Consider the following 19,386-nt stretch of genomic DNA (forward strand, 5'->3'; position numbering starts at 1 on the left):
ACCCCACAATACATTGTTATTTTTGTTCAAATAGTCAAATGTCTTTTAAAGATAATTAAGTAATAAAAAAGCATAGTGGTCACCATTTCTGGTATAAATTCCTTGGTATAGATTAAGAGGTCCATTCAATATCATTTTCCTTTGGCTTGAAGGACATCCTAAACATTTCCTGTAGTACAGGTCTGCTGGTGATGAATTCATTCACTTTTGTACATCCAAAAAGGTCCTTATTCACTTTCATTATTTTAAAAGATATTTTTGCTGGGTAGAGAATTCTAGGTTGATGGTTTTTCTCAGTACTTTAAAAAGGTTGCTCCACTGTCTACTCACTTGTATAGCTTCTAGTGAGAAATCTGCTGTAAATCTCATCTTTGTTCTTCTGTACTTATAACATGTTATTTTCCGGCTGCTTTAAACATTTTGTCATTATCACTGGTTTTGAGCAATTTGACTATAATGTGCCTTGATGTAGTTTACTTTATGTTTCCTTTGCTCAGGATTCATTGAGCTTTTTGGATCTTCAGGCTAATAGTTTTCACCAAGCTTGGGAAAAATTTAGCTATTATTTCTTCAAGTATTTATTTCTGTTTTGCCTCCACTCTCTTTTGAGAACTCTGATCACCTGTATATATTAGGTCGATTGAAGTTGTCCATCTTTGATGGCATGTGACCCGCAGGCTATGATAGAGGTCTCCCACTCTACTTCTTCCAGGGGTCCGAGAACAACCTGTACAGCCAGTACGAGGAGAAGGTGCGGCCCTGCATAGACCTCATTGACTCCCTGCGGGCCCTGGGCGTGGAACAGGACCTGGCCCTGCCCGCCATCGCTGTCATTGGGGACCAGAGCTCGGGCAAGAGCTCCGTGCTGGAGGCTCTGTCGGGGGTCGCCCTTCCCAGAGGCAGCGGTAAGCTCTGCCAGGCCAGCCTCCTGCAAGCCACAAGGCATCCCGGGGACCAGTGGTTTAAGGGGAGGTCTCTGGGAAGGCCTCCGGGAGGGCAGCTCCCACAGGCCCTGGACAGCTGCATAAGCACTTGCCCTCTATGTTAATCAGCTCAGGCTGCAGTAACAGAGGACCTCAGACTAGGAGCTTAAACAATAGAAATTTACTTCTCGCAGTTCTAGAGTCTGGAAGCCCGAGATCAAGGTGTCAGCAGGGTTGGTTTCTCCTGAGGCCTGTGTCCTCGGCTTACACATGACCCTCTTCTCCTTGTGTCCTCACGTGGCCTTTTCTCTATGTGCACCCATGTCTAGGATCTCTTCCTCTTTTTAGAAGGATGCCAGACGTGTTGTTTAGGGCCCCACTCTTATGACCTCATTTAATGTTAATTACCTCTTTAAAGATATACCCTATCTCCAAGTATAGTCACACTGGGCATTAGGGCTTCAACATACGAGTTTGACATGGTGGCGGGGGGAGGAGACCCAATTCATAACATCCTCTCATCACGTGTTTAGTGTGGATTGTACATAACCTACACTTGCGGAAGGTCTGAGTAAATGCATGTGGGTCCTCAGCCCTGAACACTGTGCACGTGGGTGTCCTTCCTGAGCCCCTTCCCAAGAGGTGACCCTCCATCTGGGAGGTGAAGATTGGTGCTCTGCTTAGTGGTGCTCTTTGAGCTACCAGGCCAAGGATCAGTGAGGGCTCCAGGGAAGAAGGCAGACCTGAGCTGGATCTTGAAATACAGGTCAGATGTGAAGGCGGGTGGGATTTGGAAGAAGTTTACAGTCAGGAGACTGTGGTGAGGTGGCCTGGCGGGGGCAGTCCCCCTTCCTGATAGGAGTGGGGTGTGTGCACTGGGGGATGGCAGAGGACATTTGCAGAAGTTTGGGGCTCCCCACTGCAGTTTGCCACCTGGGCTGATGGAAAACACTGGAGTGAAGAAGGGGGTCTAAAGAAGTGGCTTTCAAGCCAGACACCACCTGAGACATACATTCAAGGTGCACATTCGTGAGTCACCCCAGATAGAATGTGTCAGAGTGTCAGAGGGTGAGACCAGAAAGTCTACAGTTTTAACAGTCTCCCCAGATGATTATTTAAAAATTTGAGAACCACTGGTCTAAGACCACCATATAGGACTATTAAGAGCAGAGTATAGAACTGATGGATAATGACCTCCTAGGTATTGTTACAAGATGTCCTCTGGTGCTGAAACTGAAAAAACTTGTGAATGAAGACGAGTGGAAAGGCAAAGTCAGTTTCCGGGACAAAGAGACTGAGATTTCAGATGCTTCGCAGGTGGAAAAGGAAATCAGTGAAGGTAAGTGTCCCATGTTTGTTTGTCATTGCCTATTTGGCTGTCTGGTCAACTGGGTGAAGTGGGTGGGGTCTGCCCGACACCATTCCCACTCTCCCCTTTCTGGGCCTGTCCTGGTCCCTCGGGAACCCTCCCTTCCCTACATCCGGCCCCCAGCTTTCTTGTATTTTCTCTTCTTTTACTCTCATTAAGACCAGTGCTGTGGACAGAATCTGACCTCAGTAATTTATTGTTTAGTATGTAAGTACGTATCTGAGCATAATGTGAATTTTGAAGGTTGTCTCCAAATATGGAGTATTGGTCCCTTATTCAAGGGCTTCCCCATCCCACAGATCTGATGGAAGAGGTATCCGGGTATGGGACCAGGGAACCCCTTCACCTATTAACCTGGTAAAAAGGCATTCCAAAATGCTGACTGGGGCATCACTGAACCCTATTCAGAAATGGGGGTCCTTTTTCTCCAAGAGTGGGGTGCGTGTCCTTGCATAACCCTGGTTTAGGCTAATTTATGGCAGGGCTCTGTAAATGCAGACCACAGAGATTACATCATCGATGTGAGACATCTGAAAGGAGAAACTTAACGCTTGGACTTATGAATGCACTCTCAGAATGGAACTCGTTCGTATGTAGGGGACTCACTGTTTGCCTCATCCATGAATCACAGTGGGTGGAAGTTGCTTTCAGAGGATTCGCCGTAATGTGATATTCCATCCTAAGCGCTATTCTGTTTTTTTCCTTCCTCTTCTCTAGCCCAGGTTGCCATTGCTGGGGAAGGCACGGGAATCAGTCATGAGCTGATTAGTCTGGAAGTCAGCTCCCCTCATGTCCCGGATCTGACCCTGATAGATCTTCCCGGTATCACCAGGATCGCTGTGGGCAATCAGCCAGCCGACATTGAATATCAGGTGAAAAGTCAGGTTCCATCCTGGCCCGGGCCTTGCGGGGGTGGGGCTGCATTAGAGCATCAGTGAGTCCAGGACTGAGCTTGAAGAGTGGGTATTAGGAGGTGGGGAATTTGGAGAGTGTGATGGTCGAAATCTACTCCGCCAAGTTGGGTGGAAGCTTCTGTGGAAAAAGGCAAACAGGCAAAGCTGGAAATGCATTTTATTTGTGTTTTATGTGGGGACTCCTTTTGGTCGTAGTTACATTTTGTGCCATATCTAAACGAGCACGTGTTAGGAAGGGGTTTTATGTGGGAAGCATAAGAGAGCATTAGCAGCAAGTCTAATGATATTCCTATATCAGTGAATCTCACCCTATGGATTCAAGATTTAGGGAATAGTCAAGCAATTCTTTTGGCATCTTGTTTTTCATTGTGACTGTCAGATTTGAGGTCTTAGGAGATAGTTAAAGAGTTAAGACCTCACAGTTTTCCCTGTTTCAGCCACAGAGAACTTAGTTCCTCTGACTTGGGAAGTGCCACCAGGCTTGTGTTGTGGGCTCATTTCTCCATAGTTGCTTCTTTGGAGAAATACCTCTGGGACTTGGAGGGTCTGAAGCAAGTACAAGGTCAGGACCTGTCTCATCTCTCATACTCTCTCATTTTCTTACAGATCAAGTCTCTCATCAGGAAGTACATCCTTAAGCAGGAGACCATCAACTTGGTGGTGGTCCCCGCTAATGTGGACATCGCCACCACGGAGGCCCTGCGCATGGCTCAGGAGGTGGACCCCCAAGGAGACAGGACCATAGGTAAGAAGATGGAAGAGTCTAAAAATAGCATGTGGCTTGATAGTGGAAAAGCATCCCTTGAATCCAGTGGGTGCTTCCTGGCACACACGCAAGGTGAGAATCTTTTGAGAACACATTGAGGCCAGATGAAATGGGCCACATTTGACTCTTGTTGGCCATGTGTTGGCTTGTAATCCTTGTCTACCTGCTTATAAGAGGCATGGTGGGTTCAGGAGGTGGGGCAAAATCAGAAAGCAGTTATGTCAGTTGACAATGCATTTGAGGTAGAACAACCCACGTGTCCCAGACAGATGAATGGATACGCAAAATGTGATGTATCAATAAAATGGAATAGTATTCAACCTTAAAAAGGAAGGATATTCTGACACCTGCCACAATGTGGATGGATCTTGAAGACATTATGCTTAATGACGTAAGCCAGGGCAAAAGGACAAATACTGTGTGATCCCACTTATATGAGGGATCTACAGTGGTCAAGTTCATAGAGACAGGAAGTCAAATGGGGGGAAAGGGAGAAAGAAGAGTGGGTGTTCAGTGGTGACAGAGTCTCAGCTTGGGAAGAGTAAAAGGTTGTGGAGATGATTAGTGATCAAGGTTGCCCAACAATGTGGAAGTGCTTTATGCCCCTGAACTGTGCACCTAAAAATGGTTAAAATGGTAAATTTTATGTTTTTTTTAAAAATTAATTTATTTATTTATTATTTTTGGCTGTGTTGGGTCTTCGTTTCTGTGCGAGGGCTTTCTCTAGTTGCGGCGAGCGGGGGCCGCTCTTCATCGTGGTGCGCGGGCCTCTCACTATCGCGGCCTCTCTTGTTGCAGAGCACAGGCTCCAGACGCGCACGCTCAGTAGTTGTGGCTCACGGGCCCAGTTGCTCCGCGGCATGTGGGATCTTCCCAGACCAGGGCTCGAACCCGTGTCCCCTGCATTGGCAGGCAGATTCTCAACCACTGCCCCACCAGGGAAGCCCTAAATTTTATGTTTTAAGAAATGCGTTTGGCTGTAAACAGCAGAGAACCTGAGTACAGTGGCTGAAACAAATGGCGATTTATTTTCACGCCTAACCAGAACTCTGGGCACAGGCTGCTTCCCTTGGGACCGCTGTTCAGTGACGCCATCAAGACCCAGTCCCTTCCACCTTCTGCCTCACCATCCTTAGCTGCAGGCGCTCATTCTTTGCTTGTTCTGCTGCCTGTCATGCCTGGGATGGGAATCTCTGGGCCAGGGCAGCAGCTACCAGTGGACACGGTAAACCTCAGGGTTAGTCCTGGGCTGGCTTCGCTGGACAGTCCCACGGGGCCCCGCACCTGGAAGGGTCCACACCTGGAGTGATCCTCTGATGCTGCCATCTTGCAATACTCAGCGTTTGAACAAGGGGCTCTGCGTTTCCATTTTGTAATGGGCCCCGCAAATGATGTAACTGGTCCTGGCTGGCCCAGTGTTCCTCCAAGTGTGAGCCAGACCCCACCTGCCCCAGAAATAATAGGAAAATTTTTAGAAATGCAAGTCCCTCGATCCCACCGAACCTCCTGAATCCGAATCTCTGGGGTGGGACCTGAGATTCTGCATTTTAAGACCTACCTTAAGGTGGTTCAGATGCACAGGAAAGTTTGAGAGTGAACTCCTCCACTGGACAGAAAGAACACAAAAGGGCCATTACACGCTACTGTCTCTTTGGTGTGAGAGCCGAGATCTGGGTGATGTGAGCTTGGGGAGAACACAGGGGCTGAGCCTCACACCTTCGCTCTGCAAGCCCTATTGTCTGCCCTCAAGCAGGGTGGGAGGAAACCAGGGGCCAGGGGACCTGCCTTCCCACGGGCAGAGAGCTGTCCTTACTTTTCACTCTGCGAAGCTGTGAGCATTCTCTAAGCAAAGTCTCTGGGTCGTAGGAATCTTGACGAAGCCCGATCTGGTGGACAAAGGCACCGAAGACAAGGTAGTGGACGTGGTGAGAAACCTCGTCTTCCACCTGAAGAAGGGCTACATGATCGTCAAGTGCCGGGGCCAGCAGGACATCCAGCACCAGCTGAGCCTGACCAAGGCCCTGCAGAAGGAGCAGGACTTCTTTGAGAACCACGCCCATTTCAGGTAGGCGGGTGGTGTTTTCCGAGTGTGAACCAAAATTAAGGACCTCCGTCCTCACGGGGGAAAATGGATGCTGTCTGAGATCAGATTTTGAGAGTATCCATGTGTGTTTGTTCCTTGACAATGACCGTGGAATTTGCCTGGAAGAAAAAAGGAGGAATTCACAAAGTACTGCAAAGAATAAATTTAAAACATTAAAATAAGGCAGAGATTTTTGCAATAACTGAAATAGTATGGTTCTGGAACCGGAATATAAACATAAGTGAAACAGGATAGAAACAAAGTAGAAAACCCAGAAATAAGACTCAGATACATATATTTGGTCTATGATAAATGTGGCATTTCAAATCCCTGGGCTATGTCAGTTTGATCATCAATCAGTGGCATTGAGATAATTGTTTAATATTTGGGAAAAAATTAAATTGTGACCTTACTTAACATGGGATACCAAAATATAATAAATATCAGTTGAAGTTTAAAATTAAGTACAAGAAAGGCACCATAAGCATCCCAGAAGAAAATATAGACAGAGAATTTATAATCCCAGGATAAAAGTCTTTCTAACCCTAATGCCAAAAATGAAATTTTTTAAAAAGGAAAAGACCGATAAATTGGTTAGATTTGAAATAATGAGAAGATGTAGAGTTGGTGGGAAAGGAGGGGCGTGGACCTTCACCTGTGCTGCTGAGAATGTGTGCTGAGGTCACATGCGAACCGGTCTGCATAGGTGCATCCCCGAGGTTGAGTTTCATTTCTAGGAATTCCACCCAGGAAAGTAATCAGAGATGTATCCACTAATGTTGGCTAAAGGATGTTCAGCACAGGTTTGTTTTTTATTTAAATTTTTATTAGAGTATAGTTGCTTTACAATGTTGTGTTAGTTAAAGGTGTACAGCAAAGTGAATCAGTTATACATATACATATATCCACTCTTTTTTAGATTCTTTTCCCATATAGGTCATTACAGAGTATTGAGTAGAGTTCCCTGTGCTATACAGTAGGTCCTCATTAGTTATCTATTTTATACATAGTAGTGTATATATGTCAATCCCAATCTCCCAGTTCATCCCAACTCCTCCCTTCCCCCTTGGTATCCATAAGTTTGTTCTCTACATCTGTGTCTCTATTTCTGCTTTGCAAATAAGTTCATCTGTACCATTTTTCTAGATTCCACATGTAAGCAATATTATACAATATTTGTTTTTACAGATTTGTTTTTAATTGTGAAAATTTGGAATCTAAATGTTGAAAATCATGGGATTTATATAAATGAACCAGAATAAGAGATCACAGTGTTGGCAACCATTAGAGTGCTGTGCAATGAGATGCCAATAAAAAGGAGCTTATAAGATGTGGAGAAAAAAAGTGACACAGTCACTGAGATCCCTTGTTTGCACACGTGTATATGTAGGTGGAGACCCATGTCCTTCGTAAACATTATCACATTTGATGCTCCCAGAAGCCTGCAGAGACATATAATTCAGAAGAGATACTTGTACACCTGTGTTCATAGCAGCATTATTCACAATAGCTAAAACATGGAAGCAACCTGAGTGTCCATTGATAGATGAATGGGATAAACAAAATGTGGTCCGTCCATACAGTGGAATAGCATTCGGCCTTAGAAAGGAAGGAGATTCTAGCACATGTTGTAACATGGATGAACCTTGAGGACATCATGCTCAGTAAAATAAGCCAGTCACAAAAAGGCAAACACTGTATGATTCCACTTATACGAGGCCCCTAGAAGAGTCAAATTCATAGAGACAGGGCCTGGGGGAGGGGGAGGGGGAGATGTTTACTGCGGACAGAGTTTCATTTGGGGAAGATGGGATAGTTCTGGAGGTGGATGGTGGTGATGGACACACAGCAACGTAATTGTACTTAATACCACTGAATGTGCGCTTACAAATGACTGAAATGGTGAATTCTATGTTGTGTATATTTTACCACAATTAAAAAAATTGACAGGTGTGGAAACTGAAACTTAGGTATGAGTGTACTCTTGCAAAGAGGTGTGTGAACTCATGCTTCCTGGCTGCCCTTCATCCTAAAAAGTCCCTTAATATATAGAAAATCATGTAATAACTCACCCTGCAAACACATATTTGGAAAGAGTGAGAGAAGGGCTTGGCTTCCTTCCTCCAACCAGCCCATGGTTTAAGTTCTCCTCTTGGGGAAGGGTGGGTCCCCCAGTTCAGGGTTCATCCATACACCTGTGTCAGTATATTTTCATGAAGCTCGATACTGATATGCATTACGTATATAGAAGGGTATGTGCATGTTATGAAAATGTATCTAGAGGTGACTGTATATTTTTATAAAGACCATTTCTATAGTCAGATGTCATGAGACACAATATATCAGCTGGCAGGGATCATTCTATACCATTTTTGAAATACCCAGCGTTACTGAAATTCAGTCAATTCTATGCGATCCAATTCTGAACATTTGTTGGGTACCAGATGCAGGACATTCCATCCAGTGGGATGTAACTGGATTTGCCTTGGCTTTCCCCAGCAGCAGAGAGCCGACTTGCATTTTCTGGCTAGACCCAGATGGACATGTACGTTGTCTTCTCTTGCAGGGATCTTCTGGAGGAAGGAAGGGCCACGGTCCCGTGCCTGGCCGAAAGACTGACCACTGAACTCATCACGCACATCTGTGTAAGTACTTGCAAAGCTGTCCAATATCTGAATAGAATCCTGCAAACACAAAGCTTAACCATGTCGGCTAACAAACGTCAGCACACGTGGATCTCCTGTGCATCTTGTGAAGGTGCCGGCTCAGATTCAGGGGGTCTGGATGTGTCCCGGGATTCTCCCAGGCCACATCCAGATGCTGCCTGTCAGAGGACCACACGTTGAGTGGGATGCTAAGAAACTGTCCACTTGGCCTAATTAAAAATCAGCATCTTACGAGCATTGGACTAACTCTTCCTTTCCCATCATCGCCAACCTTGACTCGTTCCCTCTTCATATTTACGTCTTTCCACTGTTTTCGATTTTCCTCAGAAATCTCTGCCCCTGTTAGAAAATCAAATAAAGGAGAGTCACCAGAGAATAACAGAGGAGCTACAGAAGTATGGCTTAGATATCCCGGAAGACGAAAGTGGAAAGATGTTCTTTCTGATAGATGTGAGTATTGCCAGGGGCGCCAAGCTGGAGAGTCACACTTCACCGTCCACAAAGGGATCGTGCGTGGGCCTTGTGCGCATCTCTCTTCACTCCCCTAAAGCTGATCCGGACTCATTCTGGCCACTTAGCACCAGAAAGGGGCTGGGGTTGGGGGATGGTGGGCAGGGAGTGGCAGACCATCCCATTCACAGCATCGCCTCTTCCTCAAGCACCCTCACCCGAGACCCCTGGGCAGTGAGGGGAGTTTGGGGTTGTCTGCTGCCAAAGCCTCTTCTCTCCTGTCCTCCCACCCGGGCCCGTAAGGCAGCAGAGAAGGGCTCGCCCACCCTCTGCATGCATGCGACCGCCAAACTACTTTGCTTGTATTTGGAATATCTCCGCTGATACTTGTGTTTTTCTTCTTGGCAGAAAATTGATGCCTTTAATAAAGAGATCACTAATAAAATAGAAGGGGAGGAATTCGTGGGAGAGTATGACTCTCGGCTGTTTAACAAAATGCGAACCGAGTTCTACAAATGGAGTATTGTGGTTGAAAAGAATTTCCAAAAAGGTGAGTCCAAGGCACCATGGTAAACCCTGCAAGTCAAGTTGAGTCCAGGGCCGGGGGGCTGGGTGATGCAGTTGATGAAGGACGCCCAGAGTAAGGAGTTAGTGGCGTGAAAGCCACACGTGCTGTTTCATATCCCTGAAGTCTGGCCAGCAAGCACCTAGTACTGATTTCAGAGGACACCTAGAGAGAAAATGCAGATTCATTGGCCCATATCAATCATGACTCTTAGAATAACCAGCACTCCCTCATCAGTGAGCAGGTCGACATGTCACGTGTGTCACGCTCTTTTTGTTACCAGTGGTGCTGCCCCTGAAATAACCCAGTTTGATCTTGGTTAACCCACCAAGGCCTTGAAGCCTGATGTGTCTCGTAATGGATCTTATAGTTGCAGCGATGAAAAGAAAATACAGCGGCTTGCTAGGTACCAGCCTTGCATCGTGAAATCCTCAGGAGTCCGAAAAAAGTAGAAAATGTGATCTGAAATGTATTTTTTTACTCCTTTAAGAAGCCTAAAGTAAATCGTATATTGACAAATGATAAAGCTACAGCAGCTACGGGAAATTTCAAGTAACTTTGCTTTTATTCCAACAGTTTGGTGGCAGGGGAGTAGGTGGAGTGGGGCTGGTTCCATAATTTATTTCAACTGACCAGGGCTGTTCAAACTGACGGTCCTCCTTGGCTTCGAGTAATGAACATGGGAAGAGAAATCATGCGAGTTTTTGCAGAATTCAAGGGCTACACCTTTGTTCCTTGGCAGAGGGCATGCAGGGTGGGACTGAGTAAATAACACTGAGCCTTGTTGGAGAAATGTCCAGGAAGCTCATTCCTGGGGCCGTAACTTGTCATGTGTCCACAGTCTCCGTGCTGCTTACAGGAACTAAGTCCACGCACAGAGGGTTGTACGCCTGCTGTGTGCTCCTGTGGAGGGAGGGCCCCGCTCTGTCCCTCTCAAGGAAGACAACAGTCCTTGGCTTCCAGAAACCCCCTCACGGTATTGCCCAGCCATGTTTTTATGGCATAAGTGCTTATGGCAGTCAGCCTGCGAGAAAAACAGCTCATTTTTTAAAATGCTAAACTCCTCCCAACAAATTATCAGTTACGTATCACTGGACACCCAAATGTAAGAGAATTAATTTGGACCCCTAACTCACCCCCTATCCAAAAATAAACTCAAAATGGATCAAAAACCAAAGTGTATGAACTGAAACTGTAAAACTCTTAGAAGAAAACATAGGTTTAAAACTGTGTGACCTTGGATTAGGCAGTGATTTCTTTAGCTAGGACACCTAAAGCACAAACAACGTAAGGAAAAAAGAAAAATTGGACTTCATCAAAATTTAAAACTTCTGTGCATCAGAGAACACTATCAAGAAAGTGGAAAGATGCCCCACAGAATGGGAGACAATATTTGCAAATCATATATATCAGCAGTCCCCAGCCTTTTTGGCACCAGGGACCGGTTTCGTGGAAGACAATATTTTTCCACGGACGGGGGGCTGGGGGGTAGGAGGGGGCGGGTAGTTCAGGCGGTGATGCGAGCGATGGGGAGCGGCAGATGAAGCTTCACTCACTCGCCTGCCGCTCACCTCCTGCTGTGCGGCCCAGTTCCTAACAGGCCGCAGACCAGGGGTTGGGGACCCCTGATGTATATGATAAGGGGCTAGTATCCACAATACATAAAGAACTCTTACAACTCAACAACAAAAAGAAGAGAAATAATCCAATTTAAAGATGGACAAAGGATTGGAATAGACATTTCTCCAAAAAAGAAGATTTACGTGTGGCTAATAAGCACATGACAAGATGCTCAGCATCATTAGCCGTCAGAGAAATGCAAATTAAATCCACGGGGAGAGCCCAACTCACACTTACTAGGATGGCTACCATCAAAAAGACAGTTAACAGGAAGTGTTGACAGAAATGTGGAGAAATTAGAACCCTCATGCACTGCTGGAGCAAATGTAATGGTGAGATGCTTTGGGAAACATTCTAGCAGTTCCTCAAAACGTTAAACAGATCGTTACCGGATGACCTGAGTGTTTCATTCATAGGTGTATACCCAGGAGAATGAAAATAGGTGTTCACACGAAAACTTGTATATGAATGTTCTTATCAACATTATCCATAACAGCCAAAAAGTGGAAACAATGCAAATGTCCATCAGCTGATGAATGGATAAACCAGTTGTGGTATATTCATATGTATTAATTTGCTAAGGCTGTCACAGTAAAGTACCACAGACTGAGTGTCTTAAACAACAGAAATTTATTTTCGCACAATGCTGGAGGCTGGAAGTCCGAGGTCAAGATGTCAACAAGTTTGGTTTTTTCTGAGGCCTCTTTTCTTGGTGTGTCGATGGCAGCCTTCTCCCAGTATCTTCACATGGTCGTCCTTCTGTGTGTGTCTGTGTCTTGATCTTCTCTCCCTATTAGGACACCAGTCATATTGGAGTCTCCCCTCATGATCTCAGGTCAACTTAACTACCTCTTTAAAGGCCCTGTCTCCAAATGCGGTCACTTTCTGAGGCACTAGGGGATAGGACTTCAACAAATGAATTTGGGGGAGACACAGTGCAGTGCCCAATGGAATATTATTCACCCATAGAAAGGCATGAAATCCTGACCCATGCTACGACATGGATGAACCTTGATGGCGTTATGCTAAGTGAAAGAAATGAGACACAAAAGGCCACAGATGGTCTGATTCCATGTATATGAAATGTTCAGAGTAGGCAAATGCATAGGGATAGAAAGTTGATCAGTGGTTTCCAGGGGCGGAGGAGAGAGGGAAATGGGGAATGACTGCTGTTCCATGGTGTGATGGAAACGTTCGAGAATTAGGTAGTGGTGATGTCTGCACCACTTTGTGAATATACTAAAAATTGTACACTTTAGTAGGGTGAATTTTATGGTAAGTGAATTAGATCTCGATTTTTTTAAATGCCTCTGAGAAAATATCTCCTGACCAAAAGAGGGCAACCAGGCTACCATCCCTGGTTAGTTCTTCAAAAAAAAGAAAGGAACCATAGCCCTTCTGCATTTTTACCCGGCAATGGAGGTGTTTCTCCACACTCCAGTTTGTTGAGAGTAAAAAGAATTCCAAGAATATAAAGAAAAAATTAAGTGCTTTATGTAGTAAACAGTGATACCATATCACATTAATAATCTAACTATATTATCCCTTTGATTTATAAACACTTTCTACTCCTGCTACAGCCCAGGAATATGTGCTGTGTCACTGATTCTAGCTGGTGTTATGGTCATTTCTATTTTTTAAAGGGTCTGCAATCATAGTATTCTGTGATACAATTTTTTTTAAAAAAATCGAATTTGATTTACAAAATTCCCTACTCAGGTACCTTTTCAAGAATCTGTCTTACTCTAAGTTGCTGCATTTGCTGTTTTTTGACGTCCTACCCTGGCTCTGTTCTTGCTGTCTTGAGATGACTAAGGACAATTATCTCGAGGTCTGTTTCTTTACTGCAGTCCTTGAATCTTTTTCGATTTGAAAATCAGATTTGATTTTTTTTCCTGCCCCTCTGTACTTTCAGAAAGTTTAGAATGGTATTGTGTTCAACAAAACCTGCAAGGCCATTTTTGTAAAATAACTCAGAGCTGTTCTTTCCCTTCTGTAGGTTACAACGCCATATGTAAAGAAATCCAACAGTGTGAAAATCGGTATCGTGGCAGAGAGTTGCCAGGGTTTGTGAATTATAAGACGTTTGAGGCCATCATAAAAAAGCAGGTCGGAGTTCTGGAAGAGCCGGCTGTGGACATGCTGCACACAGTCACTGGTGAGTCCTTGCTTTTGCTTTTAGGTATTTTATTTCTCGGACAGGGTCGAAGCTAGTACTTCCTGCTGGGGTGTTTTCCAACACAACAAGCCAACCAGTCTTCTTCTCCAGGCACCACCTGGGTGTCTCACAGTTCATTCCCGTTCTGACACTACCTGCTCGGAGTTAGCACAGACCCCACAACTTAGGGGTCAGCCCACAAGACCACCCACTTCAGACGGCAGCTCCATGTCCGAGCCTCCTGTACTTCTGAGTGACCAGCTGTACATCAGAGCTCCCACGACCCCCTCCTTGGGCTCCATCCTCTGCTAGAACAGCTCACGGTCTCAGGAACACGCGCTACTTACCTGTACTGGTTTGTTATAAAGGATTTGCTTACCTTTACCAGTTTATTATAAAGGATAGTACAAAGGTTGCAAATGAAAGAGATGCATAGGGTGCGGTCTGGGCAGGTCCGAAGTGCAGGGGCTTCTGTCCCGAGGCGGGGCGGCGTGGGGCACCACCCTCTCGGCACGTGGCCATGTTCCCCAGCCTGGAAACTCTCCGAACCCTGTCATTAAGGGTTTTTATGGAGGTATAATCCATTATCCTATGGAGGCATAATCAAATTTTAACTCCATCTCCAGCCCCTCCCCCAGCCCCCAGAGGTTGGGGAGAAGGGGGAAGATTGGGCTGAAAGGCTTCTAAACAAAGGCTTGGTCTTCCTGGTGACCAGTCCCCATCCTAAAGCTAACTAGGGACGCCTCATTAGAACAAGAGATCCCAGGAAATTCTAAGGGATTTAGGAACTCCGTGTCAGGAACCAGGGACGAGAGCTGAACGCATATTTCCTATCACACCTCACCTTCCTCTACTCCATTGCTATGAATACTTCGCAGTCTCAAAATACTCTGTTTATTTGAAATCTCTGAGAAGTAAGGTCGATGACTAAACAGCTCTACATTATGCGAGTGTCTTGAGCCTCTAAAGTGCTGTATGAACCTAGGGTGGTGTCACTGTTGTCACGTGCAAATGGGAAACTATGTCCGCACCGTCGAGGAGAAATGCAGCATGAAACGGTACGGACCACTCCCTTCTCTGTGAAATGCTCTGCTCCTGGGTTTCCGAGAGATCCCTGAATCTCTTCTCTTCATCGCCACCTAGGCTGACCCCCTTCTCACTCAGGCTTTAGCTGTCTCCTTTTAGCACTAAGTGATAGTCTTTCGTGGATCCACGAACTAGTAGTGCTGGGGGGGACAGCCTTATAAGAGTTTCTAAGACATGTATTTCTAATTAAATTTTACCTTTAAGCTTAATAGCTATAAGCTGAAATCTGTAATTGTATTTTGTTGATCAATTGTGCATTCTTCATTCGGTCCTGAAGAAAATTGTTAGTACTTCAAGGCTCCAAGTTACAGAAAACATTTATATATATGTGTAATAAATATATATATATATAGGTATATAATATATATATATACCTACTTCTGAAACATGCAATTTGGAATCAAAAGATTTCCAAGCATAAAGATGCTGTACGTCATACTAAGATAACATTCTGTGAGGAAGTCAAGTGGAAATATGGGTCTCAAAAATAAAAAGAAGCTTCCCTGGTGGCGCAGTGGTTGAGAATCTGCCTGCCAATGCAGGGGACACAGGTTCGAGCCCTGGTCTGGGAAGATCCCACATGCCGCGGAGCAGCTGGGCCCGTGAGCCACAATTACTGAGCATGCGCGTCTGGAGCCTGTGCTCCGCAACAAGAGAGGCCGCGATAGTGAGAGGCCCACGCACCGCGATGAAGAGTGGCCCCCGCTTAACACAACTAGAGAAAGCCCTCGCACAGAAACGAAGACCCAACACAGTCATAAATAAATAAATAAATAAATAAAAATTAAAAAAAAAACAAAAAAATAAAAAGAAACAATGTAAATTTTCTGATTGAAATAAGAGTTTGTTCACCTCTTTCTTTCAAATGAATTAGAGCTATTTCGATTCCATTGATGTATTTAAAAGAGTGATGTGTTTTACTATAAATATTAATATATTTATAACTTACCAGAAATTGCATTCTTTGCAACTATTTATATTTGGGATGACAATTTAAACGTCAAGTAAATATGCCAGGGAACATTTAGCTTTTCAAGTTCCTCCAGGGAGTTTTTGAGCAAAAAAGCACACGTTCCTCCTTCAGTGAGAAGAGAGGAGGGGAGGGAGGGGGGAGGGAGGGAACTGTTTCCTGCTGTTTTATCCTCTTAGTTTTTACAATCTGTGAAGATCATGGATCCTTCTAGCAATACTGGACTTCTTTGTTTTTCTTTCACCAGATATAATCCGGGCTGCCTTCACAGATGTTTCAGAAAAAAACTTTAATGAATTTTTCAACCTCCACAGAACTGCCAAGGTAAAACCCACCAGATGTTACTTAAAAAAAAAAAAAAAGAATGTAAGCCTGACACTAGAAAATAGATTTCTTACATTAAGACTGTTGAACCTTTATTATGTATTTGGAGGAGCAAATAATCAAGATCAATAGTGAATCTAGCGATTTGACCAGTGATGTCTGGTTAAAGGCAGTAAGAGGGAGCGAGAGAGTGAGAATTCGGAAAGGAAATATTTAGTCACAGGAACAAAAGAGAGCTGTAGTGAGTGGGGAACACTGTCACATCTGAAGAAAATGGCCCTGAATCCCAAAACTCATTGAGGAAGCCGAATGGAAAAGACTTGTCCAATCTCAGAACAAGGGCTCCCCCTCGTCCTGCTTGGGCTACATAACTAATACCACGGCAGACATTTACTTCTCACCATCCAGGAGGCTGGAAATCCCAGCTCGAGGTGCTGGCTGACGTCTCACTGTATCCTCCCATGGGTGGCGGGGGGAGACAGCTCCCTGATGTCTTTTCTCAGAGGGGCACCAATTCATTCGTGAGGGCCCTACCCTCATGACCTGATGACCTCCTAAAGACCCCACCTCCAAATGCCATCCTATTGAGGATTAGGCTTTCCATGTATGAATATGGAGGGGATGGAGACCCAGGACAGATGGGAAGACTGGCTCTGCCTTTCTCAAGCCAGAGATCTTGGGGCTACTTAACGTGCCTGGGCCGCCGGCTTCTCATCCACGGAACGGGACTAAGAATGCCTTCTGCAGGAGGTTGTAATGAAACATAGAGGAGAAGGTTTAGGACTGCACCTGGCATCGTGCGTCACACTCAGTGGCACTCAGTGAAGTCTGGGGGTCCAGATACTTTCTGTGTGAAGGGTCTCCTCCCTGGCTTTCTGGCAGCCAGTTTCTCTAAACTCCAGGAATGTGAAACATACGGAATTTGACTGATTGAAATCTAGTCTCCGTCTTCTCCCTGTGAGCTCTCTGGTGGAAAAATACTCCTCCTCCTCAGATGGAAAAACGTGTAAAAGAGAAAAGGAAAAAGCTGGAGATCAGGCCCAAGAACAGAGCCCATGCGGGTTCCCAGGCTCTGGGGATGCAGGGTCTGCTCACATGTGTGGCTTAGGCTTCCTGGGAAATTCTGACCCTTGGCTGGGAATGGGAACCCCGCCTCCCCATGCCCAGATAAGCCGACATAGGGACAAGACGCTGCTCCAAAGCCACATGCTTTTTTCCAGTTGGCACTTGCTGGTGGAGGTCTTTGCAGAGGACCTCTCTTCCTGTGACCCAGTGATTTGTTTCTAGAAGGAAATTTTGTGTTTCTCCTTTGCCATAGTCCAAAATTGAAGACATTAGATTAGAACAAGAAAAGGAAGCTGAGAAATCGATCCGACTACACTTTCAAATGGAGCAGATCGTCTACTGCCAGGACCAGGTTTATCGGCGTGCGTTACAGAAGGTCAGAGAGAAGGAGGCAGCAGAAGAAAAGAACAAAAAGCCAAACTCTCATTTCCAACCACAGAGCCTCTCAGACCCCTCCATAGCAGAAATCTTTCAGCATCTGATCGCCTACCACCAGGTGAGTCTGCGAGCCCCTCAGAATGGCACTTCTCATCTGTTTCCTTTCTGTGAGTGCCTCTTTGCTGTCTTGTCACTGTAAGGTGACTGCCAGCTCCATCTTTCAGCCCTGGGTAAGCCTCTGTAGAAGCAACTCGATCAGAGAGAAGAGAAGGGTTGTTACTTACAGCCACTTGAATCTGGTTTTGGCTGGCTGTGTGGCCCTGGTCAAGTTACTTAACCTCTCTGAGCCTTAGCTTTCTTCTCTATAAAGTGGTACCTCCTCTCGGGGTTCTTGTGAATATTCAGTGTGAGGAGTGTGAGTGAACCCCTCCCCGCAGCTTTGGAAGACGGCGGCCTCTGGCCACAGACAAGCTGCTCGCAGAGACATGCACTTTGGTTGCTACCCTCCATTTCAAATAACTTGAAGGGCCATCAGATTCATCCTGGGGAAGGATGCCCAACTCAGAGCCCTTGGGATATGTGAAAGTCTGGACAGGAAAGCAAATGGCAGTCTCCTGGTTTACCAGATGTCTCCATCACTTTGGGCGGAGCTTCTCACACTGACCATGCTCGTGCATGTACAGGATCCTGTGGAAATGCAGAGGTGGGGCGTGGCGGGTCTGAGGTGGGGCACGATTCTGCATTCCTGACGGGCTCCCAGAGGATGCCACGCTGCTGGACGGGGATACACTCTGAGCAACAAGGCTCAAACTGAGGGTGGAGCTCCGTGTCCTGCAGACCCTAGGATGTGTGAGTGAAGCCAGTGAAGGGCAAGGCGGGGGCACCTGTGTGCCCCTCGGCTTCTCCTGAAGCTAAGCTCAACCCCCTTCATCTGCTCACCTGCCTGGCAGAGCCTTTTAGAGTGAGTAATGCGCGTGCACGCACGTGCACGCACACACAGAAACACATGCACACGTTAAGGCCTTCAACTGATTGGGCGAGGCCCACCCACATTCTAGGGGATGATCTCCTTTACTTCAAGTCAACTGATCGGAGCCATCAACCACATCTACAAAATACCTCCACAGTAATACCTAGATGAGAGTTCAATTGAATAAGTGGGTCTACAGCCCGGCCAAGGTGACACGTGAAACTGACTGTTACACCTGGAGAAAGGATAACACTTGTTTTATATTGATGAATATAAACAAAGGAATTGGCTTATATGATTGTGGAGCCTGGCTGGTCAAGTCCAAGATGTGTAGGACAAGCCATCAGGAAAGCCAGACAGGAGACTCCTGGGTAGGAGCTGAAGAGTGCTGAGCACAGGCCGAATTCCTTCTTCCTCAGGAAAATTTCTGTCTGCGTTGGAAGAGCTGACATCTTTGTGACTTTAAATTTCCTATTCAGGAACATCAGGGGTCTTTCCTTCTTAAGATCTCCTTTCTGGGGGCCTTAGAAGTGTTTTAAAGTGCTCTTTGTGTAGATCGTGTGCACTTCTGGAGTTTATTCCTACATCTTTTCTCGACTTTGTCCCTCCCGGAAACGAGCCTTTTCTTCCATTATATCTTCTGTTTGTTGTTAGTAGATACGATTTCTGTATATTGTCTTATACCTGTTAACCGTACTGATTCTCTTATTGTTTGTGGTAGTTTTACAGATGATTCTCCTGAGTTTCCCTAGTGGACACTCATCCCTCTGCAAATAGTGGTGGCTTCACCCTCTCCCTCCTCTTTCCAGTTTTATACTTCAAACTTTTCTCGCCTCATCTGGTCCCTTCAATGCAACTCGAAACGATAGTGAGCCAACAGACAGCCTTGCCTTGTCTCTGACTTTAATGAGAACCCCACTTTTCCTATTAAGTATGACCCTCACTGGCTAAAGTCAATGTGTCAGCGGGCTGTGTGCCTTCTCGAGGTTCTAGGGGAGAATCTCTTTCTCTGCCTCGTCCAGCTTCTAGAGGCTGCCCACATTCCTTGGCTCGTGTCCTCTTCCTCCATCTTCTAAGGC

General features: G+C 45.7%; 1 protein-coding gene across 3 annotated transcripts in view; it reads left to right on the forward strand.

Annotated features, from left to right (window-relative positions):
• LOC309660378 (interferon-induced GTP-binding protein Mx1-like) overlaps positions 1-19,386 on the forward strand; it is a 30,223-nt gene that overhangs the window by 7,911 nt on the left and 2,926 nt on the right. For all 3 annotated transcript variants that reach the window (XM_082460967.1, XM_082460969.1, XM_082460968.1), the window contains 11 exons: positions 713-905; positions 2,125-2,262; positions 3,010-3,164; positions 3,813-3,951; positions 5,839-6,037; positions 8,622-8,700; positions 9,049-9,171; positions 9,580-9,721; positions 13,356-13,514; positions 15,818-15,894; positions 17,213-17,455. In XM_082460967.1, coding sequence (XP_082317093.1) covers positions 713-905; positions 2,125-2,262; positions 3,010-3,164; positions 3,813-3,951; positions 5,839-6,037; positions 8,622-8,700; positions 9,049-9,171; positions 9,580-9,721; positions 13,356-13,514; positions 15,818-15,894; positions 17,213-17,455 — 1,647 coding nt within the window. The remainder of the gene's footprint in view (positions 1-712; positions 906-2,124; positions 2,263-3,009; positions 3,165-3,812; positions 3,952-5,838; positions 6,038-8,621; positions 8,701-9,048; positions 9,172-9,579; positions 9,722-13,355; positions 13,515-15,817; positions 15,895-17,212; positions 17,456-19,386) is intronic.

This window comes from Balaenoptera physalus (assembly GCF_965194825.1).
Source record: "Balaenoptera physalus genome assembly, chromosome: 4".
Lineage (NCBI taxonomy): Eukaryota > Metazoa > Chordata > Mammalia > Artiodactyla > Balaenopteridae > Balaenoptera > Balaenoptera physalus.